General features: G+C 45.6%; 2 protein-coding genes across 2 annotated transcripts; both read right to left on the bottom strand.

The window, feature by feature from the left end:
- Positions 1 to 862: 862 nt before the first annotated feature.
- LOC141964323 (von Hippel-Lindau disease tumor suppressor-like) lies at positions 863 to 3,376 on the bottom strand. Its single transcript, XM_074914588.1, has 3 exons — positions 3,153 to 3,376; positions 2,841 to 2,951; positions 863 to 2,472 (listed from the first exon to the last, which is right to left on the bottom strand). Exons 1-3 carry the CDS (start codon positions 3,346 to 3,348, stop codon positions 2,288 to 2,290), a joined length of 492 nt encoding a protein of 163 aa, XP_074770689.1. The 5' UTR covers positions 3,349 to 3,376; the 3' UTR covers positions 863 to 2,287.
- Positions 3,377 to 5,031: 1,655 nt separating this feature from the next.
- On the bottom strand, positions 5,032 to 11,189 carry THUMPD3 (THUMP domain 3 tRNA guanosine methyltransferase). The gene is made up of 9 exons (XM_074914564.1): positions 10,881 to 11,189; positions 10,420 to 10,497; positions 9,379 to 9,909; positions 8,116 to 8,246; positions 7,651 to 7,720; positions 7,152 to 7,267; positions 6,858 to 6,968; positions 6,488 to 6,611; positions 5,032 to 6,232 (listed from the first exon to the last, which is right to left on the bottom strand). The coding sequence occupies exons 1-9, from the start codon at positions 11,106 to 11,108 to the stop codon at positions 6,101 to 6,103; spliced, it is 1,521 nt and encodes a 506-aa protein (XP_074770665.1). The 5' UTR covers positions 11,109 to 11,189; the 3' UTR covers positions 5,032 to 6,100.
- Positions 11,190 to 16,613: the final 5,424 nt, after the last annotated feature.

Genomic DNA, 16,613 nt, shown 5'->3' with positions numbered 1-16,613 from the left:
AAGCATCCACAACTAATTGTTGCCTATAAGGAACTGTTCTTTAGCCAAGGGATTAAGTTGACCTGGAATTCAGTAGATGTAACTAGAAGTTAAGCAAAGACAGGATACTCCTGTGAGCAGTGAGATCATGAGGTAGTTTTCCTGTTTGGTTCTGGCAAGTTACGGATACATAAGTATGCATTGCTGTCTGCTAACATGCAGAAATCCAAGGAATCTGATCCATTAGCAGTGACAAACTGTACTAGGGAAGTAACAACGGCTTGTTGGATACTGGAAGTCACAGACTCATGGAATAAATGTGAAGTATTCAAATAAGCAACAGAAGAGATCGTAGATCCCACATAAATCAGAAATACTCAGAATGTGTATGGTATGTACAGATATGTTAAACCTAAGACCTAATACCTACTACATTAAAACTCCAGGGTGAAGCAGGCCAGTGTTCTGGAAGTGGCTGGCAGCGCTGTCAGGTTAATTATCACGTGCAGCACTGCAGGGGCAGCAGGAGGGAAACTCCTCCAGGATACCTGCAGGACCCCACCTGCAGAGCACAGCGCTGCACCCTTTAACTGAAGGGCTCCCTGGGAGCTGGGGGGCTTCTGATGTCTGCTCTTGAGGCCTGCACAGGCTTGCTTTCCTCTGCTAGAGACCTGCTAAAGGCAGCAAGAGCAGAAATTGTTCATGGACAGACACTGTCAAAGCTGCGACTTTCAAAACTGCGACACTGTCAGCCACGACACAGTCCTGCAGCAACAGGGGGCTGAATGGTTTGTAAACTCAATCCCAAAGTATCTGTTACTGATCCAAGCAGAATGACTTTCAGGGGTACTGCAGGAACACAAGCACACAGTCACAAGCACAGTGAAGGTGTTTGACAGAACTGGTGTAAAAAAAGTTAACAGATTTACATTTTTATGACAAAGATCAATTAATACACTTCCAATATGTAAGAAAACAAGTCTACAACAGGGGAGACATTTCATACTTACAGAATATGTTGATATTCTCAGTTTCACAGCTGTGTTTCTTAGAATGTTTAACTGGAAAGAAACGTATGCCACAGAAATAACTGCTATCATCTCCCATCAACCTGCTTCCAACACTGAACAGCACCACTTCTTTTACTTGGACAACTCATGTACCTGCTACAAACTATGCTGCTCTGGAGTACATGTGTACAGTCACAGAAATGCACATTCAATTCAAGCACAGTGGGAAGAGAATACAGGTAAAGAAATGTTTTCTCTGCTTGCTTAGCCTGTAATAAAGTGTGGATCTGTCTATGAGCTGGATCTAGCAATAGGCCAGTAGGAGATGATGGAGTCTGCGGTCTGTTCCTTAGGAGACACAAGCAGTTGGAGTGGCCCATGCTCCTGAAAATGCCTCCCACTACAACCTGAACTACTGCATTGTGATAGGAAAAGGTACAACTCGGAGCATTGACCTTCTAGGAACGCTACCTGATACGCCTGTATTGGGGAAGCAGCTGTGGAGGAGGAAGGTGCCCCAAAACTAGGATCCAGTCTATATGGCAACCTAGGTTGGATCACCTTGAGATTAAGTAGTCAAGAATACAACCATGAAGGATAAATAAGGCATTTGGGGTATGATCTGTGTAAAAACGTGTCAGCTGCAAAGGTTGTATGACAGAAAGGTAAGAGGCAGAAAAACCCCCAAGCATTTACATGTCATCTTTCCACCAACATAACGTTTCAGGTCAGGCCCTCAGGAGGTGGGTGATGGAAACCTTTGTGTACACAAACAGCTCCCCATGCTCGGTGATTCACAGCCAAGTCTGGGTTGAGTGTGAAAGAGTTAAATTCCATTGAAAACAAACTATTCAAGAAACACTGGTGTTGGTCCGCCACTTATAATGATGACAGTCTGAATTAAGTGAATCCTTGGTGTAATTTACTTTCCAATACAAAGAAAGTTGATCTGTATGCATATTATCCAAAGAGATGACCTGATCTATGTCCCTACGCAGTGTTCTGAGATACAGTCCAAATAACATGTCTCCGAGCATCACCTGCACGAGGCCTCTAGAGTCATCAGTTTGCAATATGCATAACGAAGAACAGAACTGAACCATCAGGAACCTGGTGCACTTCTACACGCTGTTTAGTCTTTGGGGTCTGACTTACCGTCACAGCAAGTTTACCACAATTTGACTGAGTCTATGTTTCAGAATTTAAAATACAGACGTTAGTCCTTGGCATATTTCGCAGTGACTATCCTTGCTGCAACTCGGTAGTTTGCCGTTTAAAGAGTCTGAAGTGAGTAACTGTTATTCCAGAATTCCATTCTTCAGTGTTTCACTTCTCTCCAGAGAAAGCCGCTGAAGATCCTTCCTAACATCAGGATGATCCTCCAGCTCTTCATACAGCGACCGAACAATGTCCAGTTTCCTGTAGTCCATCGGTTTGACCAGACTGCGAACAACCTGCAGACATCTCTCCTTCAGGGTGAACACTGAGGTTGAAAACAAACACACACACACGACCTCGTCACAAGGGCTCTCATTAAGTGCTGCTGACAACCCACCAATACAGAACAGGACACGCCGCAGCGTCATCCACAACACGCTAGGCTTGCTAAAAAGAGAAAAAACCCCTTTATTTCTTGTCATGAGGCGCACTATGGAACCCAGACATCTACAAACGAGAGGCATGTCCATAGCTCTGTTCGACACACCGCCTCGACTCTAGCTAGAAACCCACACCAGCTCTTCCTATTTTTGAGGCAGATTATTCAAGTATGCGATTTCTCACTAGATCACCGAAGTACAAAAAGATCAAGCACAAAATTCACCGGTTTCCACGCAGCCCTGTTCTGGTTACCTGGCAGGGTGATGTCTGCTTTATTCACGTTGGGAGCCGCTACAAACAGCTCCTGCTGATTGACGAGGAGTCCGTCGTTCGTCCCCGCGTCCCGGAAGAGCCAGAGGTGACCTGGGAGAGAGAACGCTGCGGTTACCGCAGTTCTGAACGCGCGGGTTTGAGGAGGAACCGAAGGAACCGATCAGCTCCGCCTTTAGATGCCGCAGCCCCGGCGGCCCTGCGCGATCGTAGCGGGGGTGTCACCGAGATGGGTGGCGGAGACAAAAGGGGGGACCCGCCGGCAGCACCCCCCCCCCCCCCCCCCGCACTCACCCCGGTAGCTGTGCATGATCCTCCCGGTGCGCGGCTGCAGGACCGGGTAGCGCTGCGGCCTGCCCTCGAAATCTACCCAGATCGGCAGGACGGAGCGGGGGCTCCGGTTGTTGAAAACTACCTCGGAGAGTTCGCGGGTGTTAACGGAGCGCAGGCACGGCCCGCCCGGCCCCGGGCCCGGCCCCGGCGGTGACATCCCCAGGCCCTCTCCCCGCCGCCCGGCGACGCGCATGCGCGAAGGGGGCGGTCCCGCCCCCTTCGCGCATGCGCGTCGCCGGGCGGCGGGGCCTTGTCCGCGACATGGCGGCCGTGAGGGGCGGATCAAGAAACCGCCTTGGCTGCGCTTCTACCCGAAAATAAGGCACTAAACGGAACAGGGCGTGCCGGGGGAATTTGTGCCACGTTAAAGAGGGAAATGCGCATCTAGCACCTAAATTACAGCTAGGCGGGTCTTGTGAGGTGTGATCTGCTTCGCTGGGACGTTCTTTCCAGCCACCCTGGCAGACTTCTGGCAAAACCCTTTAAGCTGACTTGAAACACCGAAGGCTTTAGGTCTCTTGCACCCACAAAAGCGTTCAGCCCTTGGGGAAAAAGGGGTAAGCTTTCTCAGATGAGGTTTTGCTTTCCCAAGGATGTGACAACCCCCTCAAAACAGCATTTCACACACCAAGGCAGGTTAGTGTCTTTTTTGCCATAGGCAGTACAGGTTACAGCGCCCAAAGAATCAAGACAGTGCCTTTTCCTTGTGTCTCAACACCTGTCAGCTTTTTCTTTTAGAATACTTAACAATGAGTGGCCCTTTTGTAAGTTCTGTACTGTCCCTCTAGCAGCCCCTGAGGGAGAAGTACGTAAATGGGTAGAGAATGACCCAAGAGAAGCCATCATCTGTCAGTTACATTTTTTTCCAAGCACAGCTGAACATCTAAGACCTGTTGGGGAGGTGCTTGTTGGCCCTTGTTCAAAAGAAGTTGCCTTTCTTCTATGAGAGGAAAACAGTAAATCCACACCATGGAAGAAGCACATATTTCAGATACTTATTCTAAGAAACTGCAGCACTGTGGAATTACACAGCATATATAACCAAAGAGGTCATTGTCTTAACTGGAAAAAGCTGTTCTCAGTGTCTGGTACCAATGATCCATGAAACCAGAAGTACAATCTTTTAAGAGAAACTGCCTTAAATTGTACAACTCAGAGCACCACTTCACATTTATAAGAGCAGAGATACACATGTATCACTGTACATCTTCCCATTCCTGACTCAAACTCACAGTTTCCTATGACATGACACAGTTATGTGAGGCCATACATTTTAGGGACAAGTACTGAAAATCAAATAGAAATTCTCTGCAGCAGTCAGTAATCTTGGTTCTCATCTACTGGTATTAGTTAAAACTGAGTTTGCTGTATCACGTCAGTCCAATTTGAATCTATTTAATGTTAGCTATGGTTTAAAAAACAAAACATGACCCGATCACCTTCCAGACCAAAAGGGATGACGGGCATTTTACTAAACTCATTCTCATCTATAACTCAAGAAAAAAAACAAACCCCAAACCTTAAAAATGCACACGACAAGGTCTTAAAATGTTACTGTGCTTGGCTTTCCTTTAAAAAAATTTTAGCAGTAACAAGCAACTAAGGTATAATGCATTTTAAGAATGTAATACATCCAGTTTAAGTTGTAGAGTTTACTAGAACAGGAGCATTTAGAAAGCCACCTCATGCAATGACTGCGTGCATCACCTTGAGCGGTGTGGGAAAGAAATGGACACTGCTGACACTACATTTACTATAGAGCTGTCTTTCTGGATAAAAAAGGACTGCATCATCCTTTACTGGACATGGACCAGAAAAAGAATACAGTTAAGACTTATGACCTATGTAAAACTTCTAAAACTTTAATACTTGTTAATTCACCTCTGAACACTTACACATACTTAGCATGAATACACTTTAATGAAAATGTCAAACGGGTAACTAGTGTTTTCAGTCTGTGATGAACAAAGAGTAAGAGGCCTGAGAAATCACAGTACATTCACAGAAGAAAAAAATATTTGCAACCAAGTTATTCAACAGGTAATATGTAAATATTTTGGTAAATATTGTGGCGTAACTACAGCAGTTAAATCACCTAATAAATTTAAACATATTGCCACCCTGATGTGTCTACAGCAGACACTGAAAACAAACTTTTTAATGTAATTGCCAATAGTATCTGTGTTCTCAGATCATAACTGCAGACAGTTTGCTAAGGCTGCGTGTTACCCCCATGGCAGTGGTACATTAAAATATGAATTAGGTATTTACTAATAATTAGCACTAAATTGAGGTAACAGGTAAGAAAAACAGCAGCATCAGCATACTCTTTACTAATTGACATTTGCTTAGCAGGCCATAAAAAACAGATATTGGTTTATTATCTTAGTTTATGTTTAAGCAATGGTATAAATTAGAAAACTTCAATTTGGGAAAATCCTACATTAAAGAGATACTCTCTAAACCCTTCAAGATGACAGTCTTGGTAGGCCTGTTAGTCATTTTAAAGATAGATACACAATTTCTACAGTTTGAGAATTAACCGTTACCTCCAAAGCTGCTTCAACATGTTTTCTACTGTAAGCAGAGGAAATAAACATTTAACTGAGAAATACAATGGACATGGTAGAGACGACTCAGGAAAAGGAAATCATTACTAATTCCACTACTGAATTTCAGTTTGGGTGGCAGGGAGGAAAGAGGTGATTTGAATAACAAGGTTTCAGAACACTTAGTACAACTGATAGCTCTCAAGTTGATCCCTGGTTTAATATTTGTGTTAGACAATTCCTACACGTTGTTTGTTTTTTTTTCCTCAGGAACTGACAGACCTGTGCTCTCAGGTGTCTGCTTTACCAGACTGCCATTCAGAAAATTCTGGAGGTGTTGCTTGTTTTCTTCCACGCTGGTTACCAGAATGATCTTTTTTCTTCTGCTCTTTCCCAGGTGCGTTTCAGAAGATACACTGCAGCGTGAAGCCCCCCTACATTCACCCATACAGTCTGACCTTTGCGCCAGATGTGTCCCATTCGTGACAAGGCCTACAATAAAAAACAGCCAAAGAGTGGTGGTGGCCTCCAGACTATATGTGGATTTGCTTTAGAAATAATTTTTGCTTGTTCTAAATCACATTTGATGGCAATATCAAATGACTCTTTAGGTCCCAAACTGTGTTTAAATGTTACTAATTATTGCTCTAAAAATAGATCATCTCCTGTAATGAAGTCAGCTTACAATTTTTTTCCTCAGTATCTTTTCAAGTGTGAATAGGTTTGATTTTCTCCCACAGAACATACCTTGGCAAAGCATTTCTTGTCCTGTGTAAGCAGCGCAGCCCTGCCTGTTCCTGGTGTGCAGATCCGGCCCATCTCCATAAGGCAGGCTGGATAGAGATCCCAGTTCTTCTTCTTTGACCCTATCCTGCAAAATAAATTAGGATCCCCTTTGTGATCACTGAAAAAATAGTTAACTGCTGCTGGTCTTTCAGATGTGGATTAGCTCATTCAGGATCACATTTACTGTTAATTTCAACCTGCATTTTTAATACAGAGTACTTCAATACTTAGTTAGGCCCGGTTAAGTACTGAACCGGAGAGAACCCTAACCCCAGCCAGGCAAGCACAGGCAGCAGTGGCAGGTAGTACAGTCACTTCAATGACAGCTCACCTCTTTCCAAATGGCATGTCTGTCACAATAATGTCCACAGAACCAGTCCGCAAAGGGAGGTTGCAGATATCCCACTGAATGATGTCCAAGGGTATGCCCAGGGAAGTGCTGCTGCAAGTGCAAAGACGTTTATCTCAGACATGGTTTACTGAGAATATTTTTAAATTGAGGAGCTCTATGTTAACAAAAGAACAAATAGGAAAATAGGAATAAGGTGGTCAAATGCATCAATACAAAATGGATTTCTTTACATACGGTACTACAGGAGCGGAACATCACCTGTACTCTTCTCACCTTTCCTTATTCTCATTTTTCTTTAGTAAAGAACAGATGTTGTTTGCTGCTCTCTTTACAGCCTGTGGGTTGTTATCACCAGCAATATGGTAGCAGCTAGGCCATTCTGTAGCTCCCTGGGGGAAATATTGTTAATAAGCAACATTAGCATCAACACTGCTTAATTGAAAACAAACCAAACAGAATTACCCAAAGATCACAGAATACAACAAAGTAACTAGAAGTGGATGCTAAGGATTTTAAAATTCTGTAACAGGTATCTGTTACAAGTATTATGCACCTTAAAAAGCTCAAAATAATTCTGGGTTTAGTTTCTTCCTGTTACAGCTTTGGGAAAGAAAATGAGGTCATTTACAGAAAGTGCATTTGTATCTTTTTAGAAGTTGCTGAGATACTTGTGGAGTCGACTATTCAGTTATTACCAAGAAAACTTACATGTATTATTCAGTTGCAGATACTGCCAAGTTTTATTAAGTTAAAAAAATAAAGGAAGAATCACCTCTATTGGTATTGCACCTGTACCACACATGGGATCAACAATGATATCCGTTGGCTGTGGATCACAGAGTCTGAGGAACAGAAGAAAAGATGGTCAGAAAACTCTTAATAATGTGAGATTCTGTAAAGAAGGAAAACTGAACTATTTTAATCACTCTGATTCTACCCCTTTAACAAAAATCTTCTATATAATTTTTTTCCTTTCATTAATTAGCATTATATAAGCAGCAATACAGTGAAATACTTTAAAGAATGTAATAGAGTATTTTGAAAATTGGATAACACAGAAAATGTTTACTTAGCTGGAAAAAATTCACTGTTAATTACAAAGCACACTTTTGGCAACCATGCTTTCTTTTTCTTTTTTTTACTTCTTGAGGAAGTAGTAGGAGGATAAATGATCTAATTTCTGAAACAAAAGGACTTGCTAACTGAGAATAATATAATACTGTGCAGTCACACTGACCTAAGCATGCCATAAGCGAGAGTTGAACGAAGAGTTGTGGGTCCAAAATGTGTAATGTTTCTTCTGTGAAGACTTTCTTCAGTTAATGCAATACCCACAACCACTTCATTATTGTGAATATTCAGAAGAACCTAAAGAAAAAACCTGAAGTAAATTTCAGGAGTAACAGAAGTTTTTCCTAGCACACCTGTTGTAAGAACCTTGGACGGTAACTTAAAACACAGGAAGCTACATATAAAAAACATTCTTGGAAGAAAAGGAAAGCACTGTTTTAACGGCAACAACAGACAAAATTCAGGAGAGCATTCACACATTCTCCCATTCACACAGAAGAATAAACATTCTCTCATTCACACAGATTTTTTTACACAAGACTTCAAAAAGTGCTATAACCATTATGCTGACTTTTAAAAAGTTTCTTTTAGAAGTAGGGGGGAGAACTTTGGCAAGTTCTGCAAGTCACAGTGAAGCATTTGCAAAGCAGTAATAAAAATCCTATCACTGGTCCCCTCCACCATGTTAATTTGGAAGGTAGAAACACTGTCACAGGACAATGGGCCAGCCCTTAATACACTTGCAAAGAAAACTTTGTTTTTCTGCCCCTCGAAAGCAGTGGTGCCACACCACCACTGGACCACGTCTGCTGGTCGCCCTTTCCACCTCTCTGCTTCCCCTATGAACAGAAATAAACACTGGACAGTTAATGTTACCCCTCTTGTACCCTTCACCCATAGAACTGCAGCTTCTAGATGGAACATCTTCTGTTAACACCGATATAAAACAATGGATTAAGGAAAGATTTAACGAGGGTAAAAGCAAAGCAGAAGGCGCCTACATTACATTTAAATATGAATGAGACTGGAAGCTCTAGGAGGCGGCAGTACTTGGTACCAGAGCTCTTGCTGTGGTTGAGGGAGAGCTGCTGAGCACCAGCTCCGCTGCACTGGCTGCAGTTATGTTCATCAGTTAACCTGAGGAGGAGGCAGAGCAAAAGAGGGACCCGAGGAAGAGGAGAGGTGCCCACACTGGGCCACATGAGATGATTATTATGATAGCCAAAGCACTAGCAAGTGGTGGGGTCTGAGGATGCACATAACGTGCCAGTAAAATTAATGCTTCTGAGGTGGCCGTGACTTCAGCATTACCAGTTTTCAGGTCCAGAGTCACCTTTCAAAGGCATTTTGGAGCTCTCTAAGCATCAGAATTAAGAACTAATAATTTTTACAACAGAAATGTAGGTATTTCCAAGGCACAGCACTATACCTCTACATCAAAGTTAGTCATGTCAGCCTTCCACTGGAAGTGCTCCTGCACAGCTCCTCCAAAGTCTCTCGCGGCCTCATTGGACGTGAAGCTGTGCTTCTCTCCTGCTCTATTGCACGTAACACGGAACTTCAACACCTTCGCCTCTCCTTCGCTTGTCCTCCCGTTGCCAGTCTGGCTCGCACTCCCAGAACCTGCCTGCGATTCGTCTTTAGCATCCGATTGTTCATTATCCTCCTCCTCCCCCTTTCGGGATGCCACTCCTTGGGTCTGTTCCGTATCCTGGCCATTAGTGGGTTCTATGCCCGCAGCGTTTTGGGCACAGTCCTCCCGTTTTCCAGCATCTTTTTGATCTGCTCCTTCTTCTTCTCCATCCTCATTCAACTTCTCTTTGCTTGCAGTGGTCTGCAGATTATGTTTTTTGCGTTTTGTCTTTTTCTTTTTTAAGCTGTTGTTCAGCTCCCAAACTTTCAACGGATCGGTCCAAGGCAGTTTTTTAACCAAATCTTCCAAATCCTTTAGAGCATCTTCCTTTCAAAGACAAAAAAAATTGTGCTTTGAAGTCATTCCATCTCTTTAAAAACAGCCCTTTTTAAAATCTCTGAAATTAGTTTCCTAAACGTGTAACCTGCTACACATTTAAGCAAAGCTTACGGGTCTTTGTGATATTTTTGACCTAACCAAACTGAATTGCACTTAAAGTCACAGGACTCGTAGTATTTCATCATTTATCTTGTCCAATAAACAGCTAACACTAAATTAAGTGACCCAAGTGGTACTGTCCTGTGCCTACGTGTGTCCTATGAGCACGGTATCAGGCCCCATCCTAGATTCTGCCGATGCCACATATTTAACTGATGATGTGAGACCACGCGACTGCACAAGCCAGATTTTACAAGTCAGTCAAGAGGAACTGGGATAGTATCACAAATAAAATGAAAAAGCCTTCTTAATGAAACAGAATACTTAATGAAGCTAGTCTTAAATTTAAAAAAAACACTCCAAACCCCACGACTGTTTGGAAAACGAGGAGTAACTCACCTTGTTTTCTTTAAATTGATAGTCTTTGAACTCCTGAACAACAACAAATAAGTTATCCACTGACCTTAGGCGATGGACCTGGAAGAAATGAAACCACAGCGGCACGTCACTGACCAGGGGACTGCGTGCAGTGTCGTTAGAATTTGGCCGTCTACACCTAGAGTTAAGAGCGCGTTTTTCCACTCGTGTTCACGTGGGCGCCGTCGCTTTACGGCAGAGCCGGGCTCCTTGCGCCGACATCAGCTGCATCTCTGCCTTCATCTACCCTCGCAAACCCAGCCTAAAGCCGGACCTGGCTCCTGAAACCCAGCCTGCCGAAGCGCAACTCTGACGCGTTTCTCCTAACGGCCGCCTCGCAGACGACAGCCTCTGCCTCATCCAGGGCTCTGCCGTAAAACCGCCGCTCCCCGGGGCACAGCCGCGGACGGGCCCCGCCGGCGGACCGGGGAGCCCTCACGGACCTGCGGCAGGCCCCGGGCCGGGACCTCGAAGTAGATCTTCCCCCGGTCCCTGCTGATCCTGGAGGCCGAGCCCAGCTTCTCCTGCACCTCCTCGGCCGCCGTCACCTCGAACCCAGTGGGCACGGTGGCGCCGATAACGGCCGCGAGCCCCGCGCCCTCCTCGGGCGGGCCCGGGGCTGGAGCCAGACCCTGACCCGCCGCCGCCGTGCCCGCCTCAGGTTCCGCCATGCCGGGACGCCGGTGACGGTAACCGGTGCCCGCCGAGCCGGGGCCTCCCGCCGCCCAACCGGCCCCACGCGCCGCCGCCGCCCCGCCCCTTCCGCTTCCGGGCCGGGCGCCGCGCTCCGCGCCTGCACGCTGGCGGCAGCGCCCCCTACTGCCCGGCGGCCGCCGCCGCGGCCCCGCTGCTCGCCGCGGGCGGGAGGCGGCGCCCGGGCCCCGCGGAGCGCGGCGGGCTCGGAGGGGCCGGTTGTTCCTGCCCGGGCGCGTTAATGAGGCAGCTGTCGCCGGTGCCGGTGGCCCGGGAAACATTCCTGCCGGGAGAGCGGGCTTGTGTTTGACACCCGGCTGTGAGAAAACCGAGGTAGACTTTTGCCCTGAGGGGCAGTAAATAGGCAGCTGTAACCAAAAAACCCAGGGGAAGGGGGAAGCATCCGTGCAGGCCGCGGGTCTGTGCGCGTTTCCGCTCTTCTCACACACACCAGCCCCTGGCGTTCTCCTCGAGGAGCGTTCACAGAAGGGAGCCGGTGGGTGACACTTGTCGCAGGTTGCAAATACAGTTTCAGGCCATGGTCCGGGTCCGGGCGGGTGGCCAACAGCACCCCTCATGCCCCTGAAGCCTTTCGGGGCCAGGGTGCAAAAATGTCGGGTGTGAAGGGTTGGGCCGTGCAGGTTTTTGGCTGAGCAGCCGGCCGGCCCTGCCAGCTGAGCACTGACACGGCACCTGAGCCGCAGCTGCCCCAGAATTCATTTCCCTTTGGGTGGCAAGCCATGGGTGGCCGTTTCCTTTTTTCCCCCCTTGTTATAAAAAAGTACTGGATTTCCTTCATCTTCTGGCTATTGTCTTTGGCATGTTTTCAGCACTAGAATTTTTTTAAAAATAAAAATCTAGCCACTAGATGTTTTTTCAGGAGGCACAGAGAGATGGGCCACCCCAAACTTCTTCCATGGCCATGACTGCATCAGTATGACAAAGTGTGAACTGCTTGAAGCTGAAGAGGCACCATTTCCCCTCCTCCTCTCTTCTTCAAATCCCGTAGTCTTTACCTTTTCCCAGCATTGGATTTATAAATGTAAACACAACTTGTCCCTGCAGCTCATTCTTCCGCAGTTGCAGTGCGTACTGGCAACAGCACTGTTTGTTTTCGTTTTCCTGCGTACTTTCTGATTCCGCTGTGACATTTTAATAACAAGCAGGATGCTTGAAGTACTGCTATTGCCATTAAACCTTCTGAAGCATCATTTTGCTTTCACAGGAGAAGTGTATGTGTGAGAGTGTGTCTCTGAGAGGGAAGGTGTGGGTTTCATTCCATCAGTTTATTTTTAATGTGTGATTCAAGTCTGAAAATATAGAATTAAAACCTTGGAATTTGGGTCATAAACATACAGGGGAAAGTTTCTGTGAAATGGCTTCTTTGATGAGAACTTAAGCTAAAGTGGAGAGAACGACTGGGTTTAGCTTCTTCTGAACCAGAGCTGGCACCCTGCAAGATCTTTTCAGCATGGTGACAGTGCCACGATGCGGGCCGTGGGGGTGGCTGCGCCGGTGTGTATCCCCACGTGTTATGTCCCTGGTGACTGCTGCAGCAGCCCGTGACACTACACCTTTACTGCAGCATTTTCTAAGTTGTAGATAAAGTCGGTGTGGTTTGCCAGCATCCTGCTTGCAGGCCTCTGCCCTCAGAACAGTGAGGGCCGGCAGGGGCAGCTCCCACTCTCAGGCAGCAGGGAACCTGGGCAGGCCAGGATCTGTGACGTGTGTCTTGCTGCTTACAGCTTGCAGCTTTTGCTTACCTCTGTGCTGCCACGAGGCCTGTAGTAAGGGAGAGTGTTGTGATTCAAGTAGGATAAACCAACTCAGCTTGCTGAGCTACTTTCAATAGCAGAATTTTCAGCATATTTTGGTAAAGGTGTTTGCCAGACATTTAAATTAATTCCATATGTCTGGCCTAGCAGCAGCAGCTCTGACCTTTCTCAGTTGGTCTCAGATTGAAAGGTGAGAACTGGTAATCAGCCTGCTATGCTTCAGCTCTTGAAATGTGTCCAGGCACCACTCGCAGAATCATTTCCTGCCAGTGGCCAGGTCCTACATTAGCTGAAGACATCTGCTTGTCTGATACCCATGCGAGGCTGTTTCTTAGAATAACACCACACTTGCTTGCAGGTTTCCTCCGAACAACTCCTGACGTGCTCTGTAACTGTAGAGCTGAAGCATCCTTCACTTTGAAGAGGTGGAGACGTTACCTTTACGAATGGCAGACGCAGCACTGTAAGGCACAATGTGTGACAGTGGGTGCAAGGAGGAATTTTCTGCTAAGGATTCAGGACAAACCCTCCCATGTGGGAGGCACGCTGGCAGCGTAATGCGTGTGACTGCGATAATGTTTTTGTTAAGATCTTATCCTGAGAAGGGCCCCATACAGGCAATTAGAGGATAATCCTCCCATGTGATCTGGAAGGTGCGGGCTCAGCCGTGTGAGTGTCTGAGTGTCCTCAGCTGCCACTGAAATTGCTGTATTTATTGAACTCTTATGAGAATTTTGCAGTTGCATTCAGTGGGAACGTGGTTGTGCACTGTGGTGATGGCATCTGCTCAGCACTTCATGAGACAGAAGAGAGTTGACCCTGGCAAAACTCAGAATGGTTTCCATGGAATCTAAGTATTTTCATTTTCATCCTTTGATCAACCCTTGCTTATAGAAAGCTCCTGTATATTTCAAAGCCTTCTTGAGTGAGTGTGAGGTTAAAAACTGGTTTTCAACTGTGTATTATCTCATTTCTATTGCTTTCTGTAGAAGCAGACCATAGATATATTGGTAGTTGGTGCTGCAAAATGATGTAAACTGGGACGTAGTGTTGCAGATGTTGGTGGAAAAAGGAACTCTTGCCGTGCTATCCTGTGGGAGTCAGTGTGTGTTGTCAGAGTGGTACTAGCATACGCATTATCATTTATCCAAGCAACCAGTGTATTTTTTCCAGAGTTGTATTTTGATGCCCATTATGAACCCCCTTTTCCAGAGCCAAGAATTCGAATTGGCTCCCAGAAGAAGAAACGTTCAGTCAAAGCAAGAAAGTACTGGTTGGGTAGATCTGTTAGACTCATTTACAGACAATAGCACTTCCTGATGAGCTGGCAGCATCGATTTCATGGCTGGTTTAGTACCTTCCTGAAGAAGAACATTGCTGTCCATTTGTCTGGAAGGTTTTGAATGCTGGGTGAGTTGGCTCTGTCCATTTAGAAGGCACAGTTCAAATGGCAGGCTGTACCCCGGAGGGCACGGTGGTTTTCTTCACTCCTGCTCTTCAGGGTTAATCAATAGAATGGTGGAAACAGCAATCGTTCAACTTAAAAAAGCATCCTAATGTTATCCTGGAGTAAATTATTTGTCTCATCATACTGGCACATAACTGAAGAACATTCACAATAAACCTAACTTACTAAACCCAATAACTTATCCTATAATTAGGACTATAGGTTGAATATAAAAAAAGAACAATCTGGATTTTGCATCGTAATGTACCTCAGAATAGGCACATGACTGTGCACAGCAGCTGGATGGTTGTTTGCCACTGACTTGCTGTGTGACTTTGGAAGAGTAATGTAAGCATAATTTGCCAATTTGTTTTTAAAAAGCATGGTTCAGCTCTCTGTATGATGAATTGGGGTTTTCTTTTAATTTTTATTACTAGCTTTCCACATGAGAAAATTCCGGGTTTCTGGCTTTTTTGGGTGTTTGGGTTTTTTTGAAGGTGACCTGCTAGACAACTGGATGGATTCTTTCAGTTCATACCTAACTAAGGCAACTTGGGTGACAAATCTTTCAGAAATGTATGATTTTCCAAAAACGTTATTTGACTACAGATAGTGAATCAACCAAACAAATAAAAAGCCCAAGAGCCTCAAGCAACTCAGCCAAGTACTTTCCTTTCTCAGAAGTTTGGCTGCCACTTTCAGACTGCTTCTGTACCACCGCTCTCCTATTTTGCAGGGATCAGAGTTTTCTCCAAAAAGTCTATGGGGTCCTTTGGTGAACAGTTGTGAATTTCGTAAGTAAAAATCAAGCAAATGAATCCCTGGTTGGCTCTTGGACAATGTGTCTTGGATGCGCTGCGTCAGGGACAAGATGCGAGTCAGTTTTCAGCACAAAATGTGAGGCTGGAAGAGTTTTTAGCACGGAGTGTGATGGATGGAGATGACTGTGTGTTTGCAAAGGGCTGTCAGGCAGCTTGCGAGAGCGGCTTCCCCTCTGTGCCGGTGGTGAGGGGCTGCCACGGCTCAGCTCACCCTTGGAGCAGCTTGAAACTGCAGTGCCAGCCTTCGAGCTCAGCTCGCAGCTGCAGCGTGGTGGTGCTGGCTGCGGAGGCCTCGCAGCCTCCCTCCTGTCGCGCCAGGCTGGCAGAGCACCGGGCCAGGAGGCAGGGCTGCTAGGCTGTTCAGCAGCAGCACTCTTCATGGAGTTACCTCTCTTTTCTCGAGGTTTGCTATTTCCATCTGTGGGAGAGAATATTGTATAGTGTTTAGGAATCTCCAACTGAAGTATAAAGTAACATTATTTTGAAACCCAGAGATCAGAACAGGAGGGAATTGACAACTCAATGGTTACTGGATGGGGGAGAATTTGTCTGTACTTACTGTAGGTGAGCCCTGAGCCTGAGTCAGGAGGTGTGAACTGAGGCTAGCAGGTGATAAGCCAAAGCAAACATAACAACTTAGAATGAGAAATTGTATCACAACCCCTTACTACTGGAAGTATTTTGTTAACATGGGGATCTCCTGCCTTTCCTGTCCCCTGTAGATTTTGCACATGGACAAATAAGCCACAATTAGCAACTTCTGTAGGGGCAGCAGGAGTGGTGGCAGAGCTGCCTGCTCCAGAAAGACAGGTAAGTGATAAAGCAATACTAGAATGAGAAACTCATACTACAAAACATAAAAGATGTGCTTAAAATGTCAGACTGATGAAGCCATTCAGTGCTGGGTCACATACACCTCTGCCCAGAGAAACTGAGGTTTGTCCTCTGTACGGTTTCTTAAATGCGAACTCTGCTGATGGAGCCTCATCTAGCAAGAAACTTAATATGCACATAGAACTTCACACCACAAAGAGTTTCACGAAAGCAGTGAAAGGTGTTCAGAGATCTTGATCAGATGAACTGAAAACTGGAAAGAACAGGCGTCTGTGGCTCCAGACATACTGCCCCTAACTTCAGTAGCAGAAGAACTAATATCTTCATGATTTTATTTGAGGTATTTTGTGGAGACTTTATGAGTTAAACCTCAGGGCCAGCGGAGTTGATTACCTGAAACATCCTTGAATGGAAAGAAGCATTTCAAACATCCTAGAAATTATTCTTTGGCAGAATAGCAGAGAAGGAACCCCAGTACCAGTGCCAATGAGACAGTGAGGAAGTAGAACATAAATGGATTAGGAGTCCTGACTTCAGGTAGGATCGGGGCTCCCCAAACAGTCAGAACTCTTGTCATTCTGGGAATTACCAGATAACTGCTGGTGA

Source organism: Athene noctua, chromosome 10 (genome assembly GCF_965140245.1).
Source record: "Athene noctua chromosome 10, bAthNoc1.hap1.1, whole genome shotgun sequence".
NCBI lineage: Eukaryota > Metazoa > Chordata > Aves > Strigiformes > Strigidae > Athene > Athene noctua.
Note: the sequence above shows the minus strand (reverse complement) of the source record. Positions and strands in the feature narration are given on the sequence as shown.

Bases quoted from the DNA above. Each gene is read 5' to 3' on its own strand.
- LOC141964323 (XM_074914588.1), bottom strand. From the start codon at position 3,348: ATGTCACCGCCGGGGCCGGGCCCGGGGCCGGGCGGGCCGTGCCTGCGC. The intron at 2,952-3,152 runs GTGAGTGCGGGG...TCTCTCTCCCAG, and splicing joins GATCATGCACAGCTACCGGG to GTCACCTCTGGCTCTTCCGG. The intron at 2,473-2,840 runs GTAACCAGAACA...TTTCAACCTCAG, and splicing joins AGCAGACATCACCCTGCCAG to TGTTCACCCTGAAGGAGAGA.
- THUMPD3 (XM_074914564.1), bottom strand. From the start codon at position 11,108: ATGGCGGAACCTGAGGCGGGCACGGCGGCGGCGGGTCAGGGTCTGGCT. The intron at 7,721-8,115 runs GTCAGTGTGACT...TCTGTTCCTCAG, and splicing joins CTCGCTTATGGCATGCTTAG to ACTCTGTGATCCACAGCCAA. The intron at 7,268-7,650 runs GTGATTCTTCCT...TATTTCCCCCAG, and splicing joins CAGGTGCAATACCAATAGAG to GGAGCTACAGAATGGCCTAG.